Raw genomic sequence first — 26,862 nt, forward strand, 5'->3', positions numbered from 1 at the left:
TCTTTCTCAGATACGAACACAAAAACTTTCCATAATGCATACCACTGTAGCTGTTGCGACCGAACGAGGTGGCGCAGTAGTAACACACTACACTAATATTCGCGAGGACGGAGGCTCAAATCCCCTCGCGGGTATTCAGAATTAACTTTTCCATATTCAGAATTAACTTTTCCATGATTTCCTTAAACAGTTTACGGCAAATTCCGGGATGATTCTTTCGAAAGGGTGTGGCTGATTTCCTTCCCCATTTTTCTCTATTCCGAGCTTGTGTTTCGTCCCTGTTTACATCGTCGACGGGACGTTAAACGCTGAACCTCCTTCCTTGTGGCACAGCACTCGTGCAACGTGACAGTGCGTCCTTCCAAACGTCTCGTGAAAGTAATCGCTCATTCTGCAGTTGGACACGACAGCTTTCCGGTTGGAACTGGTTGGCCTCTGTGTGGGGTACGACGGGTCCGACACCGTGACGCACTGCCCCGTCGGACTTCGCACGCTGGCCTGCGACGCTGACGTCTGCTGTGTATGCTTATAGTATCAGAACTCATTTGTTTGTCGTGGTCCGCGACAACCCGGATCCGTAGACGCGACCGCCCACCGGCCGAGTACCCGCGCTAGCGTTGCGTGGGCTTCCCCCGCCTGCACTCCCAACTGAAGAACCATGCTGTGGAGTATACACACAACTGTCGAAATGGACTTCCCGGCGTCAACAACACAATCTCAAACACGAGTACGGTCCCTCCAGAGCAATCTCCCCTGTATATCTGTGGCAGACAATGGCTGTTTCTGGTGTGCATTCTGTATTTGTTCACCAGACCATAACCGTGTTTGATCGTCATGTCGTATTTAGTCAACAAGCAGGAATACGACATGCATTATGGGCGTAATTAGAGATATGGTATTCCTTCCCGTAAGTTATTCAGCAATGGGTTGGTTGTTCATGAACGTTGCTGCAATTGCTGTAAATCGGAACGCCACCTCCATGTCAAGACTTAAGTGGCCCATTACACCAAGTTAGACCAGAGAGGAGCACTGAGACATATGCTCTGCATAAACGATGCAGTCTGGGGGAGACACTCTTTTTCATTAGTGTAGCAACCACAATACCAATCGTGGCCTGAGGTCTACAACACTCTTCCTTCAGAAGCCATGGCACGCTTCGTCTACACAGTCGACCCATTCAAGCGAGCTGGAAGATACTCCCTCTGCACTGATTGATGGCGATACGAGATTCAACAGTTGACACCACTTTTATTATGCTATTTGGCACGTTAAAGACATCTAGAAGAGAAAACCCAATGAGGAAATGTTTGAAAATTTGTAACTAAAACAATTAAATGTCAGGCATTGTTCATTGACCACCAGCCACAAGCATTCTTGGTATAATTCATAGGTAAACTGAGGAGGTATCACTGCTATCAGCTGCAAGCAACGGAACGTTAAGCGGAATTACCGACGAGCAAAAATGTGTACCGGACCGGGATTCGAGGCCGGGATCTCCTGCTTACATGGCAGACGCTCTATTCATCTAAGCCACTGAGGATACATAGTGCGACTGCAGGTCCTATCACGCGCACGCCTCCCGCGAGACCCACATTCTCTCCTTATATATCCACATACTGCATTCGTTGTGTCCCTACCCATTGTGTCCCATATCCATCTAAGTACAGACTGTCCATTATACTCCTGTTCGATACTTAGAGATTCCCAGAGGAGGTCGGAGGTATCTGTGCATTCGCACTGAAGAAAGTGGATTCATTGCCCAGCCAGGCTTATCAATTATCTGAACGCAGCTGATAGCATTGATCACCCTTCAATTTACATATACTGTTTCACAGTTGCGGGATCTGTGTGGTGTCTGTTCTTCCAAAGGGACAGACACCATGCATTCAAATAAATGGTGTAATTCAGTTTGAGATCGTCTGTTAGCTGTATCCAATCTTTACGACTGACATACTAAATGGTGACGCAAGCACTGACAGATGAAGAACCATTGTCCAGCCACCAGCCATTTTATGTGGTCTGGAAGTAAGTTTAAGGGCCGTCGACACTCGTCTGAAAATATTCAACACTCTTCAACTACGTCTGCCGCATTCAGATTACAAACATAAGATAACCCTCATTGTAACTATCTATGTACCAAACCACCAAGCCAATGCCCATCACATTCTATGAGAAATTTCTCAAATACATTAGCATCAGAAAATCCGATTTCTCCACAGAACACGAGATATGACCTTCACACGTCACGGTAAACATTGCTCGCATGCACAGAACAAAGGCACAACCAATATTACATAGATTTTTATAAGGTATCCGTGACTGCATCGATCGCTTTGTCATAAGTCAGAGAGACCTAATCTGAATAAAGCTTCTGTCAAAAAATCGTACAGTTTGATGCTCTGAAAACTAGGGCAATCTTGGATTCATGACATGTCAGCCAGTCACCAAAAGCCGTAAATTCAGTGTTACTCAAAAGGAAACAATTTTTAAAAATCTCCCAACTGTTCTTGCAAGTAGTACAGTCCCCTTAGCTCTTCCAGTTTGGTTACATCGGTTTCAAATGGACAAGCAATAATACGAGTGGTTATCATAAGTGTATTGTGGACTACTTCCTTCATAGAGATACTACCATTCCTCAAGATGCTGCCAGTTTAGCGAATTATGTCATTCCTTGTCTCCATTGCTCGACACACGATGTCCATCTACGAGGCTGAAGGATTTGCATGTTTAAGTTCCGCATAGAGAACTTGCGTTTAATGGCCGCTGTAGTCCATTACTTTTCCTTTATGGAAGGATTGTAATCAGCCCTGTAAGAACAAGTAAGAAAGTAACTGAAGAAACAATGGCTACGCTACGCTGGCGTCGAAACCCGACATTAAATATCACGAGATTTTCGTGCTGATGTTGTTGTGAAACTTCGCCTGGGAAAGGTCACCAGCTATGGTAGGCTCACAAGCAGTTTTTCTGGTACAGTCTTTGGTGGTAATGTGACAAGCGTTTTGGCTGATCTGATGATCCATTATAGAAACGACGCTGCTGCCAACAGGTGGTCATCCATTCACTACTGCCGCACCATTCATTAGGTGTGATCCATTATCACTCCCGTTTCGCTACATCGTAACGGTTGTTGGTACAATAACAAATATAAAATTCGGCAAATGTCAAAATACTTCCGTTCGTCGAGTATAAACCATTCTTATAACCTCAAATAACTAACTGGAAATACAGTTAGAACGAGAGCAGAAACGTGGTCGCCCTTGAGTTAGTAGAAACATAGGCACGTGTCACACTGGCTAAAAGTCTGGTTTTGCGTTCGCTCGTCCGTTCGCCCGTCGCCGTGTTTAGCTTCTGAGTGAGCTGTGTGGAGACCGGGGCACGTTCTGTTAACAGACACACTAAGGCTAGTCTGCCGTGGCTCTTGCTGAGTAGAAGCAGTCCTCTTCTACAGAAAAGTTACCTCGCAGTGCAGCTGTTTTTGTGACAACCGTTCTGGAATCGGAGGTGGCTCCAAGGAAATTATTGTCCAATTACTGCAGCCCTAATTTCTTGTTTGATTTCAGTATATCAATCATGTGGTCTGCAGCACTTTAGTGTAGACCTCATCAAATCAGACGACTGAGAATAGTGGGCCCATTGTGACATCTACAGTTCTCTGACTTGGTGCCTACCTTCGAATTGGAGGTCTATAATTAGTAATACAAATGAAAAATCTGTCACTGACTGCTGGAATCAGATTTCGCTGGTTACTCCTAAATCCACACATCTGTTGGCCTCATACTCGGCTCACGCATCCCTGCCAAAGCTTTAAATTTTACGGAGACTGCAGCTTTACGAAACGACATACTCCGTAACGTGATCATACACCACCCTTTTCGTGTCGACGAGGCTTCATGGTCTCTAATGTAAGCGATTTTGTTGATAAACCATTTAAAATTGATCAACGATCCTCTAAAACTCCACACAAACAGCCAACATGGCCTCACTCAAGGCACTGCTCGAACCATGTACAATCTGTCGCTCGGTAGCTATCATCATTTACATTTCCAACCCTGCTTTGAATCTCTTATAAAGTAAATGCTTTCATTATGACGTTAATCTGACGAGAAAGAATAGTAAAGAATGCGTTGTGCCGGAACGAGGAGCCGCAGCGGTAAAATAATTGATTTATTTTCGAGGATCACGGTTAAATTCCAGTTCTTTCGAGGATCACGGTTAAATTCCAGTTCAAATGGTAAAAATCTGGGGTGTAACGTCCCAACGACTTAGAGACCACTCGTGTAACTGCTCAGAATAGCCAACGGTGCCATTGCGCTTTGTAATAATATTCCTATATAATAATTTACCTTAATCGACTCATGAAAATCGTAGTAAACCTAAATCAAGATGACAAACTAGGATTTGCAATCCGATCATTCTGAATAGGAATCTAGTATCTTACAAAACTCCAGATGTCAGACACTCAGATCGGTACCAAACGTTGTATGTCGACAGAGTATCAGCCAAAACTCCGATATAGTTCGTACTATGTGTTGTCATTCAGCATAACGAACGTCAACGTTAATTGAAAGTAATGCTGGGACTACGGACAACATCAGAAGCCTAACGGTGAGTAGGTAACTTATGTTGCTCCGGTTGGGAAGTTAGTAAAGCGTTAGATTTTCGTGCCAAAGGTCCCGCGCTCAAATTCCAGTAACGACAATTTTTTTTACTGTATTATGTGTGAAAGTGTTAAATGGGACACCGTATTTATGACATGTAGAAGGACTATTTAGAGTTTACAGCAATGTTCTCTTGGCAGTCTGCTTTCGCTTCGTTTCTTTGAAAGTAGTAAACCTGTAGAGTACATTTATAGTTTCACAGAATATACAATTAGAACAGAAAAAAATTACATAACACATGCCGAAGTAATAGTAATGAGAATAATTATTAATAAACAAAATAATAAATAATAAGATTATTAGTAAGTACATAATGTTCAACTAACGAAGCGAAAGCAGATTGCCAAAAGAACATTGCCAAAAACTTTGTAAAGTCCTTTTACATGTCAGGAAAATACTCTCACATACAACAATTTCATGTGTAAATAGTAAAAAAATATTGTTGTTGGTGGTGTTTGAACGCTCCATCTTCTCACCCACGCGAGTTGTACAATACAGTCAATCACAGGTATACTTTTCCTGTGCTCCGTAGCTCTGGTGATAATTACCGTTTCCGCATGTTCTACTCGACGACAGCACACAGCACGTACTAAATTAGTGTTTTGTTTGATACTCTGTCGGGACGCAACGTTTGGTACCGATCTGAGTGTCTGGCATCTGGAGGTTTGGGTGTCAGCAACTGCGCCACCTCCTTCGATGACTTCGATTTGGCCTTCGTGATTATGCTTGCGCTGCTTGCCCATATTACAGTTTAAGTCGCGACCTCTGTGCGACATCGATTATTAAACTACGGAATCATCAGGTGTAGTCGAGATATTAGTTTTTTGTGTAGTTTATATTGTCCCATCACACCATCAGAAATAATAGAACCTATCGAATGACGTGGCACATCAACTATTGAACTATTGATAAACTGGTAAAACGACATTGTTTTATTAGAAAAATACACGACACGGACGACAATGATTGTCCAGTTCAGTGACCAATCACAAAGTGTTCGTTACACACGTTGAAAAATGCTCAACGGTTAACTGTTCAGTTTGCTTAGCAGAGGTATGGTATATTAACTGTTAAATTTAACTGCTTCAGTTTCATTTGTAGAAACCCCTTCAAAAGGATGATACTGTTTTTGACAGGACATGGTCCATATCCCATGCAGTGATGTAGAATTAAGAAGACAAGAACACAGACGCCTAGCTGAGGATTAGTAGGCACATCTGAACATACTTTGAATGTCATCAATGTACTGAATTTAGACGCGGACTGGAGATATGATCTGACACCCCGTAATGAAGAGAAGTGGGAGCTGCTTGATACTTTAGTGAATAATACATCCGAAGTTACACTAGATGAATATCAAAATACAAGAAGTCTCCTTAAAGAAACTGAAGTCAGTAGCAGTCAAAACAACTCATCGAGTTCCGGTGCAAATGGAGAAACATCGCTTGGAGTTATGACAAGATAAAGATCAAGACGTGGTCTTCCCTGGAAGCGTGTAGTGAAGAGTCACGGAAGGCCAGTGGGGAAAGAACCAGTGACAGAAGAGAATTTTTGTGGGTTTAACTGATGGGGCGACGCCGGACGTCGGGTGCCGTGTTCTCCCGGGACATTCCAGGAGAAATTAAATGGCTCCCGATGAGTTTGGTGTGGATGCGATATTGCCTGCTGGAGCCACCGATGATGCCAGGAAACTTTCCTAATGAAACGGTGGTCATGCATGTCCCGCTCAGAGAACGAAAACCTTTTCGTGTCACAAGAACTTCCTGCGCACTCCATAATGTGAGATTGGCCAGAATGAATCATTAGGACTCTCATGGAAGTAACAAGATGTATAGTTAGTTGGTTGGTTGGTTTGTTGGGGGAAGGAGACCAGACAGCGAGGTCATCGGTCTCATCAGATTAGGGAAGGATGGGGAAGGAAGTCGGCCGTGCCCTTTGAAAGGAACCATCCCGGCATTTGCCTGGAGCGAGTTAGGGAAATCACGGAAAACCTAAATCAGGATGGCCGGACGCGGGATTGAACCGTCGTCCTCCCGAATGCGAGTCCAGTGTCTAACCACTGCGCCACCTCGCTCGGTGATGTATAATTATCGTGAGGTGTTATACTTAGCGCTTATTCAATAGCTTAGTATAGATTCTGGGTGCCAGAATCGTATTCAGTTTATATTCTATATCTCTATTCTTCGTGTCTACATATTTGTTTTTTAAACACATTTGTCAGAACGAGAGACCAGTTTGTTGATACCGTCACTGAAGTGTGTTTGGCTTTGTTGACGGAACCACAACCTCACCTCTGCTTGCACCACTTTATTACGATCAAATTACATGAAAATCGGATGGGGCTAAGGAACTCGAAGGCGCCGAATCATTGCAGCTGTCGCAACGCTCAAATGTGGTCTGGCAACGCCTTGCTGGCAGAACACACTGCCACGTTACAAGCTACAATTCGGAGACCTTTAGCGGCAGAGAGCTGCAAATGTGTAGCCACGAAGAAAAAATTTCGGAGGCATTGCTTTCCAGCAGGCCCTGGTAAAATGGCATACGTACTCAAAGTATCAAACCTGACATTTAGTTTCAAGAGGTTAAGTGACGGTTTCTTACGATAGATTATTCTGGCTGTAGAAAACTCATTCAGCAAAGAATAATGCTTGTAAGAGTGAAAGATTTAATATACCTGCAATTACAATTGGAGTTATACAACCTGAAATAGGTAGCGAGACTTCAGTTTTAGGTGTTTAGCTGTAATAAATGAGTAAAAATGTTAATTTGCGACAGCCACTATGTTTAATGCGAGGCACTACGGTATCGTTTTAAGATACAAATTCATGAACAGAGCCACGACCTGTTCTCCCAACATTTATTGTACAACACGGAAGGGCGTGTCAATTGGACGTTCAGCACTGCCAGATGAAAGTGAACAGCGGGGCTTGAGAAGTAGGGTTACGCGCATGCGCATTGTAGCCGTTTGTACCTCTTAACAGGCCGGCGACTGGTCGGTGACGCCTCGACCCCAATTCAACACCAGTGGTGAGCTACACACTTCGTTCACGATTGCCAGTGCGTACTCACGCGACACTGATTCCGCTCTACGTGCGACCTTCAACGTCGACAGCTCAGACCCTGCCCAGGGCCATCCCGTCAATCCACGAAGATCGCATCGCCCGAACCTATTAACACACTTCCGACAATGACAGGAACTTCCAAAGGCCGAGGTAAGACCGATTACGTACACAAGCGACATCAGCTGTCCCTGACATCCCTATTCTCTCTGAAAGCGAGCAAGAATTTCAGGACTTGTTCAATGGAATGGACAGTCTGCTGGGCGCAGATGGTGGATTGCGAGTAAAGGAGAGAATTTCGTACTGAGGATCAGCAGAAGTGAAGCAAGAGACAAGGTTAACATCGAAATTGGGAACCACATAATAGTGAAGGGATTCCGCTACCTTGGTCGCAAAATAACGCATGAAGGGCGGATAAACCATGAGAGAGAATTCAGACGACAGATGACCCAAAAATAAATTCCTACATTAAAATCAACATTAACTGCACAATACTGTACACTGTTCAGAGCAAGTAACCAATGTGGTGTCCCATGTTCCCCAAAATCATCTCTTGTTCACTATCTCTTTCTTTTTACATGCCTTGCAGTTTGTTACAAAAGAAATAATTTACAAGACAATAAAATATCCTCGAGTATTGCTCCCTTCCTGAGATAGTACCACGAAAAAAATGACTATGCCGGAAAGCTTCTTGGAGTTGATTGGCGGAACAGCTCAACAAACATACGAAGAACCAGTACAAGAAAATGGGTCTAAGCTCTGTGGGACTTAACATCTGAGGTCATTAGTCCCACTACAAGAAAACACGGACGGGGATTTGAACCGTCGTTCTCCCAAATGCAAGTCCAGTATGCTAACTACTGCGCCAGTCCGCTCGGTAATTTAAGACGATGGAGTAGACAACGATAAATGAGAGGAATTTCTTACTTTCGCAATTATACTGAGGTACTGAGGTTTAGCGGTATGCATGTAGAAGGCTGGCCTTGTCATCAATCAAAGTAGCGTAAATAATTAGAGATAACGGAATATGGAAGAAGACAAACAAAACGACTTTTCTTAACAGCAAGTTGACATCGGATGCCGTCCTCTTGAGTGAACGAACGGTCGTTGGACACTACATGATTTGATAAACAGTGTTCCATTAGTATGAACTGCCCGCGTATTCCATACATCCATATCCTGCTGTGAGTGTCAGTTTTCTAACAGTGATGCTTTTGGTGACTGTGTAACGGTATGGGATGTATTTTAAGGTGACAGCTGGACTCATATGGCTGAAGTGAATCAGTTATTAACTAGAAATAACTCTGATCACTATAGTTCCATGAACATTATTTATAGTACAAATGGTGACATCTTTCACAATGGCAGTATTTCATGGCGCTGGGTACAGACTTTTGCAAGCGAATTGACAACAGATGTACACAATTTTAGCACATTATTTGTCCACCGATGTTATGAAATATTTGGGATACCATCGAACGATCTACTTTATTTTCCACGTTAGATCCAGTGTGCACAGTATTACAGATATTGTAAATTAACGGCACAAAATTAATAATCTATACCTCGTAGAAATCGCCAGAAGTTAATCGAATGTGGTTTTTGAGGGCTCAGAATGCCAATCGCCACCAAGAGAACGATAATACGAGTCATGTTGCGCGGTTGCTTCCCCTGACGAGTGCTGGAAGCTTGAGACATCGGAAGTAAGTGTGAACAGTCCGAGCGATGAACTGTCTGAACAACGGAATGGTACAGTGTAGTTTCTGTTCTACTCTCTCTCTCTCTCTCTCTCTCTCTCTGCGCACGCATGTGTGTGTGTGTGTGTGTGTGTGTGTGTGTGTGTGTACGTACAGTGTTCAGTCTATGTTAGTTGGCCAGTGGCCACATTTCCGACCTCTAAACAACGCGAGTGATCCTTATTGCGAGTGGGCTTCCATGATATCCGTCGAAGCATAATTCACTGCGTATCTTCTAGGAATTTACGCCGACTTTAATAATCTATCGGTATGCTGTCCTTCGCTCGTTTTGAACACGTGCTGCTCAGAGTTACGGCCACCTCTAAAAGTATACTAGGCCCGTTTTTATCTAGCAAATTGTATTCCATTATATACTTGTCCGGCGGATGTAGTAATCTGTGAAGGAAAGTGCACGACTGAAATAGAGCGTACAGGCGACGAACGTGCCATCTTGGAACCGGAAGACAGCATCCAGGAACACTCGTTTTGAGGTGAAATTATACATCGTAACTAAAGATCCCGGTGAACAAATGATTAGTTAGAACTCTCATAATCCCAGAAGAAACATGACATACAATGGTTTGCAACGAATTCCTAGGGATATAGCATAAGCGGACGTGCTGAGAGGACGACGAATGGACGTAGTAGACGTCTCGCCAACGCCGAGATCGTTAAGGAATGAGCACTGCCGCAGTTAGAGCAATGAAGAGAAAGAAACCATCTGGGACTTTGCTGAAGGAACCATCCCAGCATTCTTGTGAAGCGATATATCTGCTCAATGGCGATCAAGAATTTCGAAATACAGTAAGAGTATGTCGACAGTCTGTCTGTTTCCCTTGATGACGTGCCAACTTACGCGAATATTTTCATAGATAAATCCTGTCTCTTAACGAGAACTTAATTTATCTTTACAAAGATAGCTGGATTAGCGATGAACACTAAATCTGATTTTTTTTTTTTTTTTATTGTGGAGAAGTCATGATTCTGTTGTGCTAACCGGGACCAGGTTTACCGAATTATCGAATGTCATTTTATTACTGTTGTTATTGCTGAGATCAAAGTAGAAATGTATGCAAAAAAATGTGATGAGATGACCGAGTAAACACAGAACTTCAGATTTATTCTCCTAAGTTTTTTTTTGGACATCAGTGTTTTCCTTGGTAAAGCGTCAGTCATTTAGGTCCAAAGACGCATAGCGAGAAAAGCAAGCCAAATCTCATTACTGTAAAAGCGACGCCAGTGTCAGAGGATCAGAAGCTAATAGTGTTACGGGCGCCGTCGTAACAAAGCAAAAAGCTCTGCAGCGATATGGCTTCTTTCCGGAAAACAGAAAATTTGCGGCGTCACAACTTTTAACAATGGTGATACTTGGTGTAAATGTTTAATGATAGCGCGTTGAACACCATCAGCTTGTTCCTTTCAACGGCACCGAGCAGGGAAGCGCAGTGGTTAGCACATTGGACTCGCATTCCCGAGGACGACGCTTCAAACCCGCGTCCGGCCATCCTGATTTAGGTTTTCGTGATTTCCGTAAATCGCTTAAGGCAAATGCCGGGATGGTTCCTTCGAAAGGGCAGGGCGGCTTTCCTTCTCCATCCTTCCCTAACGTGAGCTTGTGCTCCGTCTCTAATGACCTCGTTGTCATCGGGACGTTAACTAATCTCCTTCTACTCCTTTCAAGGGACTGTTTAAATATGTTACCTAACTTTTTTTCCCCTTAGCTGCGTGGATGTCAGTGAAGGCGACTTGCGGTAAACGTGTTTGAAAATAATACGTACGAAATTGTAACGGTACTTCTACAAAATACTATGCAGAATGACCAAATCGTGCTCTCACAAAAATCCGGAAGACTGACTACAGGACATAGAAAAAACCCCATTTCGTTAAAAAATTTCATCTTCCCAGTATCGCTGCTATACTTCACAAGCGAGAAGGTTGTCTTTTGGCTGAGAAGGTAGCAGCATAAGCGTTCAACAGTTTACTGTATATACGCAATTCTGTGTATATGGTGAATTTTCGAACAGTTACTACTTTAGTTGACTTTACCATGTAAATAATAATAAATAATTGTAACAGAAATTAATTTACAAAAGGTGTATCACATTTCTTGTTGTCTAAAGTGATAACGAATGAAATGAGTTTTTTTAACATGTCTAAAACAACGGAAACATGAATTCATCATCAGAACTCATGAAAAGCTGTAAAATGCAACGTAAATATAAAACTACTAGCACAAAACAACTGATAGCTTCATTTGAGGCAGATAAACAACAACAACAAAAATCCCAGTGACAACACAGCTTTTATGACTTATATTTGCTCCCTTGATGACTTTCGTTCTACGTGCCTTAGGCAGCCGTCCAAGGCATCTTCCTGTGCCTCAGGTTTCGTCTCCTAATGTTGGAGGCATAATCACAGGCTAGGAAGGAAAAGAAAGATTCTAACTGCCCTTATAACAAAAATCAACAAGGGCGCAGTGAAGATAGCGCAAAAAGTGCTGAAACATGTTTGGGTAAAGCAAAGATAATTATGTTAATATCAGTGACTATTGTCCCTATCTTCCTCTAAAGCCAAAAACATCACACGTATGGCCTTTCTGGGCAGTGAGAACTTATCCGTGATCCCCAACTTAGCCAAGTAACAGAAACTTCCGTTTGTTGCGCTACACGCTTCCGTCCCCAGAGCACAATTCCTCTTTTTATGAGAAAAGAAGGGCTGCCATCTGTGGTCGGTCCCGTAGCGCACCCCAGTAGCGCGGGAACCCGCCAAAGCTGCGCCGAGCGCTTACTCACCTTGACGTACATGGCTGCAACTTGCCGACTAGACCGTCACTCGGAACTGTGCGTCGCGCGGCGAGCCCCCAGACATATAAAGTGGGGATCCGGTCGTGCGCGGGTGGGAGGGGGAGGGGCGGGGGGAATGTGGGGGCACGGCCTCTGCGCGCGTGACGTGGCACGCTCCCATTGGCCGGCGGGAGGCTGGCCCATCGGCGTGCCTAGAGTCGCCCGCGAGCTGCGGCGCCGAGACGCGTTCCACGTGGGGCTGAGGGGACGCCGAACCTGGCTTTCCCGCCTCCGGAGAACAGCGGAAGCTGATGGCTTTGTGCCGGCCCCAAGGTCGCCAGTGTTCCCAGTAAAGTGTATCCTCTAATAGTGAACTGTCGCTGCCCTCAGGAGTCCCAAAATTCACGGAAAACTGAACTATTTCTGTACACCATCTTCTTTTCGTTTCTAGGCCCTAATTGCACCTTTTGAAGAGCAAAATTATGAGAATTGGGTGTGCAACGAACTTTTTTTTTCTTCCGTTATTTTCCTGATATAAACATGTGTTCCATCACCAATGTGGCCTTATTGTATTGAGACCTTAAATTCCAGTTGGTTAGGCTTTGTAGTATTTTCATTAAATGATCAGATACTTTGCCATAATTATTTTCAGCCATAATGGCTATGTTTGTGAACCGTGACTGTGTGGGAAAATTATTTATTTCAAGTTTCTGCTACCAGTAACTTTTTATTTTGTGCTTAATCTAACATGATGCAACGCGTTTCGAACATGTTTTGTTCATCTTCAAGCGTTTGTACATACACACATTTCTCGATGTATGTATGTATGTATGGATGGATGTATGTATGTACAAACGCTTGAAGATGAACAAAACATGTTCGAAACGCGGTGCATTATGTTAGATTAAGCATAAAATAAAAAAGTGACTGGTAGCAGAAACTTGAAATAAATAAATACTTTGTTATAATTTGTGTGGTTGTTCTAGTGGTCATCCATAATTTCCTTAATTGCAGATGGAGGTGTCAAAAAGTACACATGTTATCAATAATTTATCCACTTTGCTGGCTGTCGAGGTCTGTGGCTGTGGGCTATATTACGTTGGTGCATAAATTCGTAGCGTTTTTGTTTTGCATGTTGGTATTCCGTTACCTACGGGTGTATTTATTGATTATCATTTTTTTTATTTGTAGTTCACTGTTGCTACTTGAGTTTACATATTATCTTTTTGTCATTTGGACATAGTGAGTGGAGCTGTGGAAGCTAGAAAATGGAATGCCAAGTACAGAAATCGGAACATTTCATAAGTATTCTTCTTTTTGAGTTCAATAGAGGGCTGAAGCAACAGTGGTAACCACGTGTGGGGATAACGCCATTGGACGGAGCACGGCAAGAAAATGGTTTTCTCGTTTCATGGAGGATCGTTTTGATACTAGTGACTCCCCATGTTCAGGAAGACCTTCGGGTTTTGATGAAGATCGGCTAAAACGCATTAACCCACCACGATCCACATCAGTGTAATCGAAAACTTGTACATGTAATGAACTGTGCTCGTTCCACCGTCGTGCGACATTTGCATGCAGCGGTGAAGGTTGAAAATATGGTGTGTAGCTACCCTATGTTCTAAGCCCAAATCACAAAAATCAACGGGCAGGTGCGCATCCCTGCTTACTCGTCATCAATTGGGTCGTGAACAACACTGACCATTTCTACCCTGTATCAGTACTGGTGACGGGAAATGGCATCATTACGCTAACATATGGAAAAGAAAGGACTGGTTGAGCGCAAACAACTCCCCGAACAAAGACCTTCGCGCATCCAAAAAAGATAATGTTATGCATATGTGGAACAGTATGGTGTAGTACAAATTGCTTCACCTAGGTGTAGCCATCACTACTCACATTTATTGTGAATAACTGAGACGTTTTACAGACACAGTCCAAGAACAACGATGAGGAAGATTGCGTGAAGAGATGCTACTCCACGATAACACCCGCCCGCATTCTGTTATACTGACGAAAGAGACTGTACAGGAGGTGGGATGGGAAGTCACTCCGCGCCCACCTTATTCACTTGATGTTGTGCCTCCACATTGTCACATTTTCTGCTCTCTATCCAACGACCTTCAAGGAACTTCTTTTCCAGATGAAAATACGCTCAGAACATGGCTCGAGGAGTTCTTCGCCTCAAAACCACGTGATTTCTACAGTCGCAGAAACGAAAAGTTACCTCAGCGTTGGCAGACTGTTGTAAATAGCGAAGGAGAATATATTTTTGGTGACTCAAGTCTCTTATGTGTATCTGTTGTGTTTATCAAACTTATGAAAAAACGATACGAACTTATGCACCAACCTAATACTATTGTAAGGAAAATATCAACCAGCCACATTTTTATGTAATTTTATTTAAGACAATACGCATTTCGGAGTTTCACCCGTATTCAATTAGCGTAACACATTTCATAGTGTTCTGTAAGTTCAGTCACTATAATGTCTACAAAGTGTAGTAGCTAAACAAAATTTTTATTTTACACAAGGCAGCTGCAGAATCCAATCTGCTGTTGATGCTTTAATGATGTACTTACTGATGATTGTAATAAGCATTACGCTAGCTGAAAATGGATGAAAGCCCGAAACGCCTACTGGCTTAAATAAAAATACACAAAAACTTGGGTGGTTGCTGTATTTCTTAAAATAATGCACAAGTTATTTTTCGTAACAGCACGAAACAAGCTTAATCCCTGCCGCATTTGAATATGTATATTATGTTTCTGAAGTTCAGTGAGTGTTGTTACGAGACATAATAAGTGTATTATTTTTGTACCTGCACCTGCAAGAGAGGAGCATGTGCATGATGCCAAGCACAACGATACTAACTGTGGCAAGTTACGTAATCAGTTAATCCATGTCCTAAAGAGCGTGACCAACTAGAATTAATGCCTCGTTAACGTCAGACCACTTGGTTGAGGATGAAAATGTTCCGAAACATGTTTGAACGAGGAGAGTAATATAAAAAAGATTCTAGCTCTATTGCAGAGATCATCTTAGTTGCTACGTATACAAACATGAAACACATCCATTTATAAACGGAAGTGCCGGGGATACCTAGGATCACATTTAACGAACCTCTCGACAGAAACTGAGATCCAAAGTAATTTTTCCGATTTTCATTTTTTTTCCTCCACCGATTTTGGATTCCTCTAATGCTTTGACCAACTTCTCTTTCCAGTCAAGCTTAGCTAAGTCGGCTGGCAATTTTTCTTCGACAGTTTGAACGCACGTTGTCTTATTTGCTTCCTACTATCTCTATCGCCTGTTTAGCTGGATTACTAAATGTTTTACGCTTACCCCGATTACTCCACCGACCACCTGACAAATGTTCCGCACCTGCCTCTTGGTTTGTGTATAACGATTGCTCCACTTCACTTTAAAATTCAATTCGACCTACTCCCTTAAATATTTACATTCTCCCTCACTATCAGATACAACACACTTCTGACCTCTTATTCACTAGATCCATGTTCTCTGCATTTTATAATCATGTAGTAATTCCGATGTAACGAATTATTTCAAGAAATTTTTCTGTAACTATAGCGAAGTATTTGGGGCCAGCAGATTTCTTTTTTTATGTTCGCCAATACTAGTCCGCTTTTAATCTGCATCAGTATGTGCCGTGGATATAAAAACTACTACTATACATAGTATCATGTTACCCTTCCCCATTCCATTCACGGTGGTTCCCCTTAATGTACAAACGCATCTCTGCGATTTTGTCATACTCATAAATGCTGCACGTATGTTAGAGAAAAATACGTATTTCTTTGACTCCTCTTTGAATACACGCTCCCTGTAGTTCAAGAATAAGCTTTTACGTGGCGTAGTCTTTTTTGTCCTTACCTGTCAAACCGTAAGAACGATTTTATGCCACCCAGAAGTCGTAAACAAGCCTTGGGTAAGGAGATAATACAGTTCGTACCATGCGCAAAGAACTGAGCCAACAATATTCAGTATTTGGCTTCTTTTCTTCCCGCTGATTGCCGTTCACAGCGACATTGACACTTTTGGCCCACACTTTAAATTTCCTACGCGCGACTTAGTTCAAAATCACACATAGAAAAATTAAATAAAAATATGGAAATAAAATAATGAAAAACTTATACCTCTCCGACGTCGATAAGCGGCAACTAATGTAAATAAACACAAAATCGTATAGACAGAGGAAAGACACCTCCAAAATGACCGTGATGTGAGGCAACAGGCACACGTAACGCGTCTGACTTGGAAAATGTCAACACACATAAGCAGGCTCGACACTTCCTAGGAACTCATGCAGATATACTACGCAGTGCAAGGCGTCTGGGATTTTACGTCAGCCTAGTGTGACACACGATGTTTCGCTAACAACCCGTGGTAAACCCTAAGCAAACGAGTGCGTTACCGCCTTGACAAGATGCGCGGGAGATTTCCAAGGAGGTCGTAACTCAGAGATACCGCAAGTACACAGATAAGGACGCCATTTCTCCTCCGTACGCGACCTCTTATTCAAAAGTTTTGGGGACGCTTGCATCATACAACCAGATGAAAACGAAATTCGAAATTGGTCCGACAGATCCAAACGCGGGAAACAAACATTTTACGTACAACAGGAGCACGACGCCATTAAGGGATTACAGAAATGTTGAAGATCAGTGAGGTCTCGAACTGCACGTTATTAGCATAATCTAAATATGAAGCGTGAAAAGAATTATTGCGTAAATGTGCCTTGCAGGTGTAATTAGCTTTCTGTATTCGGAATCGCTACGAGTGGCACGACCATAGACGCAAACCGAGCTTTCGTAGTCTCAATCAACATAAGTGGAAGATTTATGTCGGAACTCGAACAAAAGCAGACGTGAAAAAGGAAATATTTCTATGCCCGTTCTGTTCAGTGGTGAAGCGTGCCTCTTGCGGAGGTGAACAACGCAGTTTGCCGCGCTGTGTGAAGTCCCTTATCCGTCTGAGGGGCTGTTTTGGTTGTCCACCCCTGGGCTGGAGATTCTGCCCGTGCCGCGAGGCACGTACGCACAACGCAGCCGCTGTACGCATCCGTTCGACGTCTCACCACCGCACATACACTCTTTCCTGCGTAACAGATTAACACGCATGTTCACTACAGGCACCGAATTAAATCACCCAATTGAACAATATAATTATCTGTCAACTCGCAATTAACATTAACTTAGAAACTTTGCAGAATAATGCATTAGACGCATACTTCTACCGAGCTCACAAAATATTTTTAATCTTATTTTTTATCTTTTCTAGATCTAAATTATCAGACGAGTATCACTTTTCAAGCTGTGTAGTTCGTCTTCTACCTTTTCGCTATCTTCGTTTCCAGTATATTTCATTTTTTGCTGTTTTATTCTTCCATCGATTTCTTAGCTTTCTTCTGCGTGTGTACACTTGTAGTTCAGTATTTTCTTCTCAAAAACCTCTCTTCTTTATCATTCTCTCAATCATTTTTTCCGCCGAGATCTTTTAATTTCTGCGGTCCGAAGTATTGTTAATTTAATTTTTTAAAAATCTGGGATATTGTTTCGGTGATGTATGGGGCAATGTGTTATGGTTTCAAGAACTATGTCTCCGAATTTAGTATTAAAATAAGTAACCTTTGTGTTTATTGTTTCTTTGTTCACAGAGAGAAAAGATTTCTTGCAATATACACAGATACTATATATATATATATATATATATATATACAGGGTGACGCAGAATAACGGGACTGTTTGAAATGAGTTGTGGCAGCCATGGGCTGGCGGCATCACTGCGGGTTCGTGACAGTTAACGAGTAAACAGTCCGCCATTTTAGTAACCATGGATCAGTGGAACGGACAATAGCGTGCGTTAGCCACAAAAATGTTTTATAAAAACAATGACAGTTTGGTAGCGGCGCAGAGGGAGTTTCGACGTTTTTATAATTCAGGACGTCATGATGATGTTCCGTCGAAACACGCGATAAAATGTTGAATTAATAACTTTGAAGAGACTGGATCTGCCCTCAAGAAGAAACCAACAGGACGACCATGAAATGTGCGTTCTCCAGCGAACAATGATGGCGTACGCGAGTCTGTCTTACGCAGCTCATGGAGTTCAATTCTAAGTAAGCAGCAGTTGTTGAAGTGTCCCGAGAGAGTGTTCGCAGAATTCTCCATGTTGTTTTAAAATTTCATCCGTACAAGCTACAGATGGAGCAACAACTGAAGGACAACGATTACCGGTTACCATTAGGATTCTGTCAACAAATAATAACAAAAATAAACAACTACCATGATTTTTTAAACAAGTTGTGGATGTCAGATGAGGCACACTTTCATCTCACAGGTTATGTGAATAAACACAAATGCTAATTACGTTCATGAGCGCCCTTTACACGCTAGTAAAGTGACAGCATGGTGTGGTGTTTCATCACATGCGATTATTGGACCGTATTTTTTCGCAAATGAACAGGGGAACACAATAACTGTCAGTTCCGATCGTTACGTGGAGATGTTACTACGAACTTTCATTACAGCTGCATTGAACAACTTTGCAAACGTTCAAGAAGCCTGGTTTCAACAGGGCAGAGCGACATCAAACCTTGCACGGCAATCAATGGCGTATGTGCGAGAACTGTTTGGCAACCGTGTGATCTCACGATTCGGTAACATTCCCTGACCCCCTAGATCGCCAGATGTATCCGTTTGTGATTCTTTCTTGCGGGGCTACCTCAAGAGCAAAGTCTACACGGCTCGACCAAGAGCCGTGGATGAGTTAAAACAGGGAATTCGAGACGCAGTTCACAGTATCCCAGCTGAGATGTTGCAGAGGTCAATGACAGCTGAGATGTTGCAGAGGTCAATGAGGAATCTCAACAATTGTACTCGTACAGAAGGACGCCCTCTAAAGGACGTAATTTTTTTTGAAAGTGTAAATGCCATTAATGTTTCGTAAATGGCAAAGTTGTAAGCCTACATCCTTCTGAACCTGCTTACTGTACACATCTTTTGGTCTCCCTCTACGATTTTTACCCCTCACGCTTCCCTCTAACACTAAACTGGTGATCCCTTGATGCTTCAGAATGTGTCCTCTCAACCGATCCCTTCTTTTGCTGAATTTGTGCCCCAAATTTCTTGTCTTCACAATTCCTTTCAGTGCCTTCTCATTAGTTACGTGATTTTCCCATCTAATCTCCAGCATTCTCCTATAGCACAACACTTCGAAAACTTCTTTCTTCTTCCTTTCTAAACTGTTTACGTGTATGTTTCACTTCATACATGGCTACACTCAATACAAATACTTTCAGTAAAGACTTCCTAGCACTTAAATCTACATTCGATGTTAACAAATTTCTCTTCTTCAGAAACGCTTTACTTCCCACTGCCAATCTACATTTTATATCCTCTCTACTTCGGCCATCATCCGTTATTTTACTGCCCAAACAGCAGAACTCGTCTTCTTTTATCTTACATCCTTCTTTAAAGACAATGCACATTCCGTTCAACTGCTCTTCCAAGTCGTTTGCCGTCTGTGACAGAAGTACAATGTCTTCGAAAGCCTCGAAGTCTTTATTTCTTCTCCCTGAAATTTAATTCCCATCCCAAATTTGTCCTTGATTTTCTGTATGCATGCTCAGTGTACATATTGAATATGTCGAGGACAGATTGTGTAAAATTATACCGTAAAATAACGAGACTGGTTTAGTCCTTTCAAAGACATTTAAGCAGATATCTAAGCTTTTGATGTTTTATGGTGGGACTGTACGTGGCTGCTTGATGACCTAGTTAAATCATCGGAGACTTGACACAACACAACACTTTAGAACATGTGTTACTCTTGATCCAACACCGCCTAAAATGGATGACAAGCTGATCGACCGCATATGAAACACAGCATGTTAAGAAGGGATGCAGTTGAAGGAGTGTCGTCTTAAATTAAGATTCTATACCTGTGGTAGAGCGTGCGTGATCAAGCTGCTTCTGCTGCAGCATGTGAAACAAAAGTGTCCCCTATTATGATCTGATCACTGTTCGCAAAGTGCAACGAAGTCACAACATAGCACAACTTGATACTATGCCGTTTTATCTTTATACTGACTACTCATGGAAGGTGTAGAACAAGTTAAGGATCCGGTAATGGTAGTCGAGTCTGCTTTTTAACAGAATTTTTATTTACTCTAAAATTGAACAAAGATAAATCAAAAGTTACTTGCGTTTCACAGAATTTGCCTATTGTCTTAAACGAAACAAATGTTGATTGAACGAAATCTGCCGTTAAGAGAATTTCATTTATTCAAAAATGAAGCAAAGTTAATCACAAGTAATCTGTCTTCAACAGAATCTCAGGTACCGAAAACTGAAACAGAATTTAATCACAGGTAACCTACGCTTAGCAGAATGTAATTTACACTTAAATGAACCAGAGGTTCGCCAAAAGTTAGCAAAATTAACTAGAGGTTAATCAAAAGTTAGCAGCAGAACAACATTAATTCATGCTTGAATTAGGATTCTCCAAGTTGTTTGTTTGGAATTTTCTGTTCTATTAGGAGACTTTCTAATAATACTTTAAAGTATTTTATGCTAAATGTTGACATTTGCACGTTTTGTCATCGAATTGCATAAACTCTCGAAACATAAACTTTGACACTCTAAATTTTTCTTATTATTTATTTTCATTATACACTCCTGGAAATGGAAAAAAGAACACATTGACACCGGTGTGTCAGACCCACCATACTTGCTCCGGACACTGCGAGAGGGCTGTACAAGCAATGATCACACGCACGGCACAGCGGACACACCAGGAACCGCGGTGTTGGCCGTCGAATGGCGCTAGCTGCGCAGCATTTGTGCACCGCCGCCGTCAGTGTCAGCCAGTTTGCCGTGGCATACGGAGCTCCATCGCAGTCTTTAACACTGGTAGCATGCCGCGACAGCGTGGACGTGAACCTTATGTGCAGTTGACGGACTTTGAGCGAGGGCGTATAGTGGGCATGCGGGAGGCCGGGTGGACGTACCGCCGAATTGCTCAACACGTGGGGCGTGAGGTCTCCACAGTACATCGATGTTGTCGCCAGTGGTCGGCGGAAGGTGCACGTGCCCGTGCCCGTCGACCTGGGACCGGACCGCAGCGACGCACGGATGAACGCCAAGACCGTAGGATCCTACGCAGTGCCGTAGGGGACCGCACCGCCACTTCCCAGCAAATTAGGGACAGTGTTGCTCCTGGGGTATCGGCGAGGACCATTCGCAACCGTCTCCATGAAGCTGGGCTACGGTCCCGCACACCGTTAGGCCGTCTTCCGCTCACGCCCCAACATCGTGCAGCCCGCCTCCAGTGGTGTCGCGACAGGCGTGAATGGAGGGACGAATGGAGACGTGTCGTCTTCAGCGATGAGAGTCGCTTCTGCCTTGGTGCCAATGATGGTCGTATGCGTGTTTGGCACCGTGCAGGTGAGCGCCACAATCAGGACTGCATACGACCGAGGCACACAGGGCCAACACCCGGCATCATGGTGTGGGGAGCGATCTCCTACACTGGCCGTACACCACTGGTGATCGTCGAGGGGACACTGAATAGTGCACGGTACATCCAAACCGTCATCGAACCCATCGTTCTACCATTCCTAGACCGGCAAGGGAACTTGCTGTTCCAACAGGACAATGCACGTCTGCATGTATCCCGTGCCACCCAACGTGCTCTAGAAGGTGTAAGTCAACTACCCTGGCCAGCAAGATCTCCGGATCTGTCCCCCATTGAGCATGTTTGGGACTGGATGAAGCGTCGTCTCACGCGGTCTGCACGTCCAGCACGAACGCTGGTCCAACTGAGGCGCCAGGTGGAAATGGCATGGCAAGCCGTTCCACAGGACTACATCCAGCATCTCTACGATCGTCTCCATGGGAGAATAGCAGCCTGCATTGCTGCGAAAGGTGGATATACACTGTACTAGGGCCGACATTGTGCATGCTCTGTTGCCTGTGTCTATGTGCCTGTGGTTCTGTCAGTGTGATCATGTGATGTATCTGTCCCCAGGAATGTGTCAATAAAGTTTCCCCTTCCTGGGACAATGAATTCACGGTGTTCTTATTTCAATTTCCAGGAGTGTATTTTGCTTGTTGTATTCCTGAACTTAATTTCACGCTCTTGGGCGGCAATTCGAAATTGATCTTAATTCAAAATTTGCATTCCTGGTGTGCTTTACTATTACAAAATATGGGCCATAGGCGAGAATCTATAGAATAGGGTCCTAGCAGCTATTATCGCCCATAATAGGAATTTATATATATGGTCAAGTTCTGGTTGATTTCACGTCAAATTTGATTTTGGTCAGTTCTTGGAATAGTCAGCGTTCGCATTATCTTGTCACATGTCCGGATCCCGCTCCATAATTAGTAGTGATGCGAGCCAGATCACGATGTGAACTTGGATTGGAAATTAAATTTTGTGGAAACTTCGACCCAAAGAAGGAAGTTAACACTCAGTCGATGATTTCATTTTAGACACAACTGAAGATTTTTCTCAAATTTGTAGTTGCTTATTTCGTATGATTATTTGCAGAAGATTGCGGTCTTACATCGTTCAGCTTTATGTTTACAAGCACTGAAGTTGCATACGAATATATGTAGTTTGTAATCCGTACGAAGTCTTGCCCTCAAGCGGTATTATTCTGACCGTATCACTCATACCAAAGAGCATCTATGCAGGAATGAATTATTACGGAAAATGAAGGCAACACATGGTAGATCATATACACCTTCTCGTACAAGTAGCTGTAGAGAAAGTGTCTGCTCGGGGAAATGCGCTTCTGTCCGTACATGGAAAGTATTCCGACTCAATTCCGAAGGACTGAATGAACAAATTACTGAGAACTTGTTGCGAGCGGCTGTTTCTGAACCCTGTCTCATATTTTCTCAACGAGTCCTGCAGATTGGTGCAGTATGAAGTAGTTTCCTTGTGGATACGTATCAGTATCCTAGTTACGTTAATGTTTTTCATCGGAGAGAAAATCTGTTTTTACAGGCAATACCTGCAGGAGGAGCCGACAACAGACTGGTATCAATGATGCTCGCTGATCAGTAGAAAACATGACTGCATATGTTGTGAAACTATAAATAAATGGAACTACCGATAAGCAAAATCACTACGGAAGAAGAGAAAGCATCTACGAAAGAGCTTTTGTCCTGCAAAGTCTTCCTAATTTTAACTTCAACAAAGTTTTGACAGATAAATAAACAAATAAATAACTGACGGGAAGGTGTGAAGATATTGTTCATTATGATGACAGTTCTTAATGTATAAAGACTTCAATAATTGCAAAACTATTTTACCTGTTGAGAAATGCTAGACCCGACGAGCTCCGAATTCAAAATACTCTTCGTGACTTAAATGGTGAAAAATATCTCCGCCTTACAGATATCAGTAGTAAATCCTCTCCGGGAAGGTCATTTCAGATGTTTAAGTCAGCAAAACGAGAATTCTTCCAAATAAGTCGAAATATTTAATGGTATTAGAGGTTCAATAGTCAGCAGAATGCAACCCAACGTTGAAAAGAACTGGGATCAGATCTACGTCCAGGCACTCGGACTTTTTTTCGGAGTTTTCCACAGCACGTCGGGCAGTGTTAGAACTGTCCCTCTAAAAAGGCTTCGGGCGATACTTTTATCGCGACTTTGTCGGTACGAAGTGTTGCTCGCATTTTAATGATCCGTGGGGCGTTAACCTGTAAATATTTCTGTTTTTGAAAAAACGCTTTGTTTTAGTTTACATGGTGTTCGTCGTGTAGCCCGCATAAGAATAGCAAAACAGCCTTCGTTTAGAATTCATACCGTGCGACGCTATATATCACCAGCAGGTAGTGGTTTACAGAGGGACAAGATGTACTTCCCCCGACTCCAGACAGATGACGACCCACGAGGCTGGCCGCTAAGAAACCACCAAGTGGCGCCTGTAGCTGGGGGAGTGTTGCTAACCAAGTGGTTAGCGCTGAGACTACGCGCAGCGAACACCGTCGTCACGCTAATGACGTCTTCGAGGCGACGAGGTAAGAGCGCGCCAACGTACGCCACGGGGGGCAGTCGTCTAGTCTCCACCAGCCTATAAAAGTAGCAGTAACGGCTGGCAGCAGCTTCTCTGGAGACAGCTAGTCAGTCCACTGCACTCCATCACGAACTGATGCAGCTTAGCCACAAGCCTCAACAATCTGGCTTTCGGGCAGGTTGTTACCTTGTATACTTCTAAAGGAAATAAAGAGTATTACGGAATGGGTGAGGAAGACCTTTAAAACTTCGACAGTCCCCACTCCTCTCTGGCCCGCTCACCTCTAAACACACAAGAAGATCAACATAAACATACGTAAGAAAATCCTTGGGTTTTGGGGTGCTTAATGAAAAAAGAAACGCTTTATATAGTCAGAAACTTACAACAAATAGTCGAAATGTCCGCAGATCGCTTCTATACATCCCGTATTCATCTGATCATGCAAAGTGGTTACCTTGCATGGAGTATAATGGTTCCACGACGCATTCGTGACACGTCTCTGTATTACGAAACCAATGGTTCCAAAAGGGTCCCGCAGATAGAAGTCCAAAGAACTGAGGTCGGGTGAACGTGCAGACCATAGAAATGGTCCCAATTTACCTATCCATGTGTTATGGGAGATGTCGTCCAGGGAATCTCAAACAATGCGATCGTAATGTGCTGGAATTGTATCACGTACGAACAACACGCTTCCTCTAATTTTCAGTGGTATGTCCTGTGTAAGTGTGGAAGAATATTCTGAATAATAAAGCAACACAATGCCGCTGGTACGATAGCCGCCGCCAACCACCACCACCACCACCACCACCACCATCACCACCACCACTTCAAAGGTGAAAAGTTCAAGACGTTATAACGTCAAAGTTCTAGGGGACTGATGACGACAGATGTTAAGTCCCATAGTGCTCAGAGCCATTTGAACCATTTTATAACCTCAAACGCACATATATGTCAAATGTAAACGTCTCCATAACCACGTCGTCATCTATAATGCAATGAGTTATTAGTGAATCTGACTTGAATCAAGAATATAACTAAAATCTCTGATGAAATAATTTGTAATTATTGAGAACAAGCTTTATTTGGTGGATTTAACTCGAACTACCTTGAACCCAAATTTTCATTAACAATGACCTCACAGAGAATTTTTCGAATTTACGTATGCGGTTCTCTTTGCCTGTTCTTATGTGAAATGCGCGCCAATGCCTGTAAAACCACACTAGATAAAACACGTGATACGGACGGAGAGAAAGAGGCTACAGTGTACGAAACACCCGTGATGTATAATACATTGTTATATAAGTGTCACAAAAGCGAACAACAAGAGCATCCTAACGTTTTTCTGATGAATTACCTACAATGCTCGTTCGACCTATGTTGATACATAGCTGAAAATGATGGGTGAGAGGACGGCTGCCAACTGACAAGTGATGAAAAGCCATTTATGTTCAATTGGCGACAGTGTTGTCAAACGGACGTTTCTGCACGGTTCCGAAGAAAGCCATTTTTGTGACGTTCCTTCCGTGTACAGAACGGAAAAAAATCTTACTACTAGCCACAATAAAAGATATCCTTTCGGCATCTACATAAACAAACTGCTTGGATCGCATAGCAGAAGTTACCACATTTTTACCTTCCTTCCCTGTTCCACTAGCGAACCGAGACACCTTTACATCAATATCCTCCGCAACTGCACTACACTTTCCGTGTGTTCTCCTCATAAGTCTAAGCGATTCATTAACAATACTTACCACAGTTTGTACGTTCGTCACACTTGATATAAATTTGTTGCCACTGAATACATTGAAGAGCCAAGGAAATTGGTACACCTGCCTAACATCGTGTAGGGCTCCCGCGAGCACGCAGAAGTGCCGCAACACGACTCACCATGGCCTCAACTAATGTTTGAAGTAGCGCTGGGGGGAACTGACATATAAAAAAAGTTCAAATGTGTGTGAAATCTTAGGGAACTTAACTGCTAAGGTCATCGGTCCCTAAGCTTACACACTACTTAACCTAAATTATCCTAAGGACAAACACGCACACCCATGCCCGAGGGAGGACTCGAACCTCCGCCGGGACCAGCCGCACAGTCCATGACTGCAGCGCCTGAGACCGCTCGGCTAATCCCGCGCGGCTAACTGACATGAATCCTGCAGGGCTGTCCATAAATTCATAAGAGTACGAGATCTCTTCTGAACAGCACACTGCAAGGCATCCCAGATATGCTCAATAATGTTCATGTCTGGGGAGATTGGTGGGCACTGGAAGTGTTTAAGCTCAGAAGAGTGTTCCCGTTGCCACTCTGTAGCAATTCTGGGCGTGTGGGGTGTCGCATCTTCCTGTTGGAACTGCCCAAGTCCTTCGGAATGCTCAATGGACATGAATGGATGCAGGTCATCTTATAGGATGTTCACGTACGTGTCACATGTCAGAGTCGTATCTAGACGTACCAGGGGTCCCATAACACTCAAACTGCACACGCCCCACACCATTACAGAGCCTCCACCAGCTTGAACTGTCCCCTGCTGACATGCAGAGTCCATGGATTCATGAGATTCTCTCCATACCC

At 43.2% G+C, this 26,862-nt stretch overlaps 1 protein-coding gene across 4 annotated transcripts in view; it reads right to left on the reverse strand.

Moving 5' to 3' along the window:
- The window catches only part of LOC124622594 (solute carrier family 2, facilitated glucose transporter member 1-like), a 564,308-nt gene that overhangs the window by 21,355 nt on the left and 516,091 nt on the right, over positions 1-26,862 (reverse strand). The window contains exon 1 of one of the 4 annotated variants that reach the window (XM_047148346.1): positions 12,246-12,290. The exons of the other annotated variants lie outside the window; for them this stretch is intronic. Coding sequence (XP_047004302.1) covers positions 12,246-12,257 — 12 coding nt within the window. The 5' untranslated portion in view covers positions 12,258-12,290. Of the gene's footprint in view, positions 1-12,245; positions 12,291-26,862 lie in introns of those variants that run through there. 4 annotated transcript variants of the gene reach the window in all.

Source organism: Schistocerca americana, chromosome 7 (assembly GCF_021461395.2).
Source record: "Schistocerca americana isolate TAMUIC-IGC-003095 chromosome 7, iqSchAmer2.1, whole genome shotgun sequence".
NCBI classification, from domain to species: domain Eukaryota; kingdom Metazoa; phylum Arthropoda; class Insecta; order Orthoptera; family Acrididae; genus Schistocerca; species Schistocerca americana.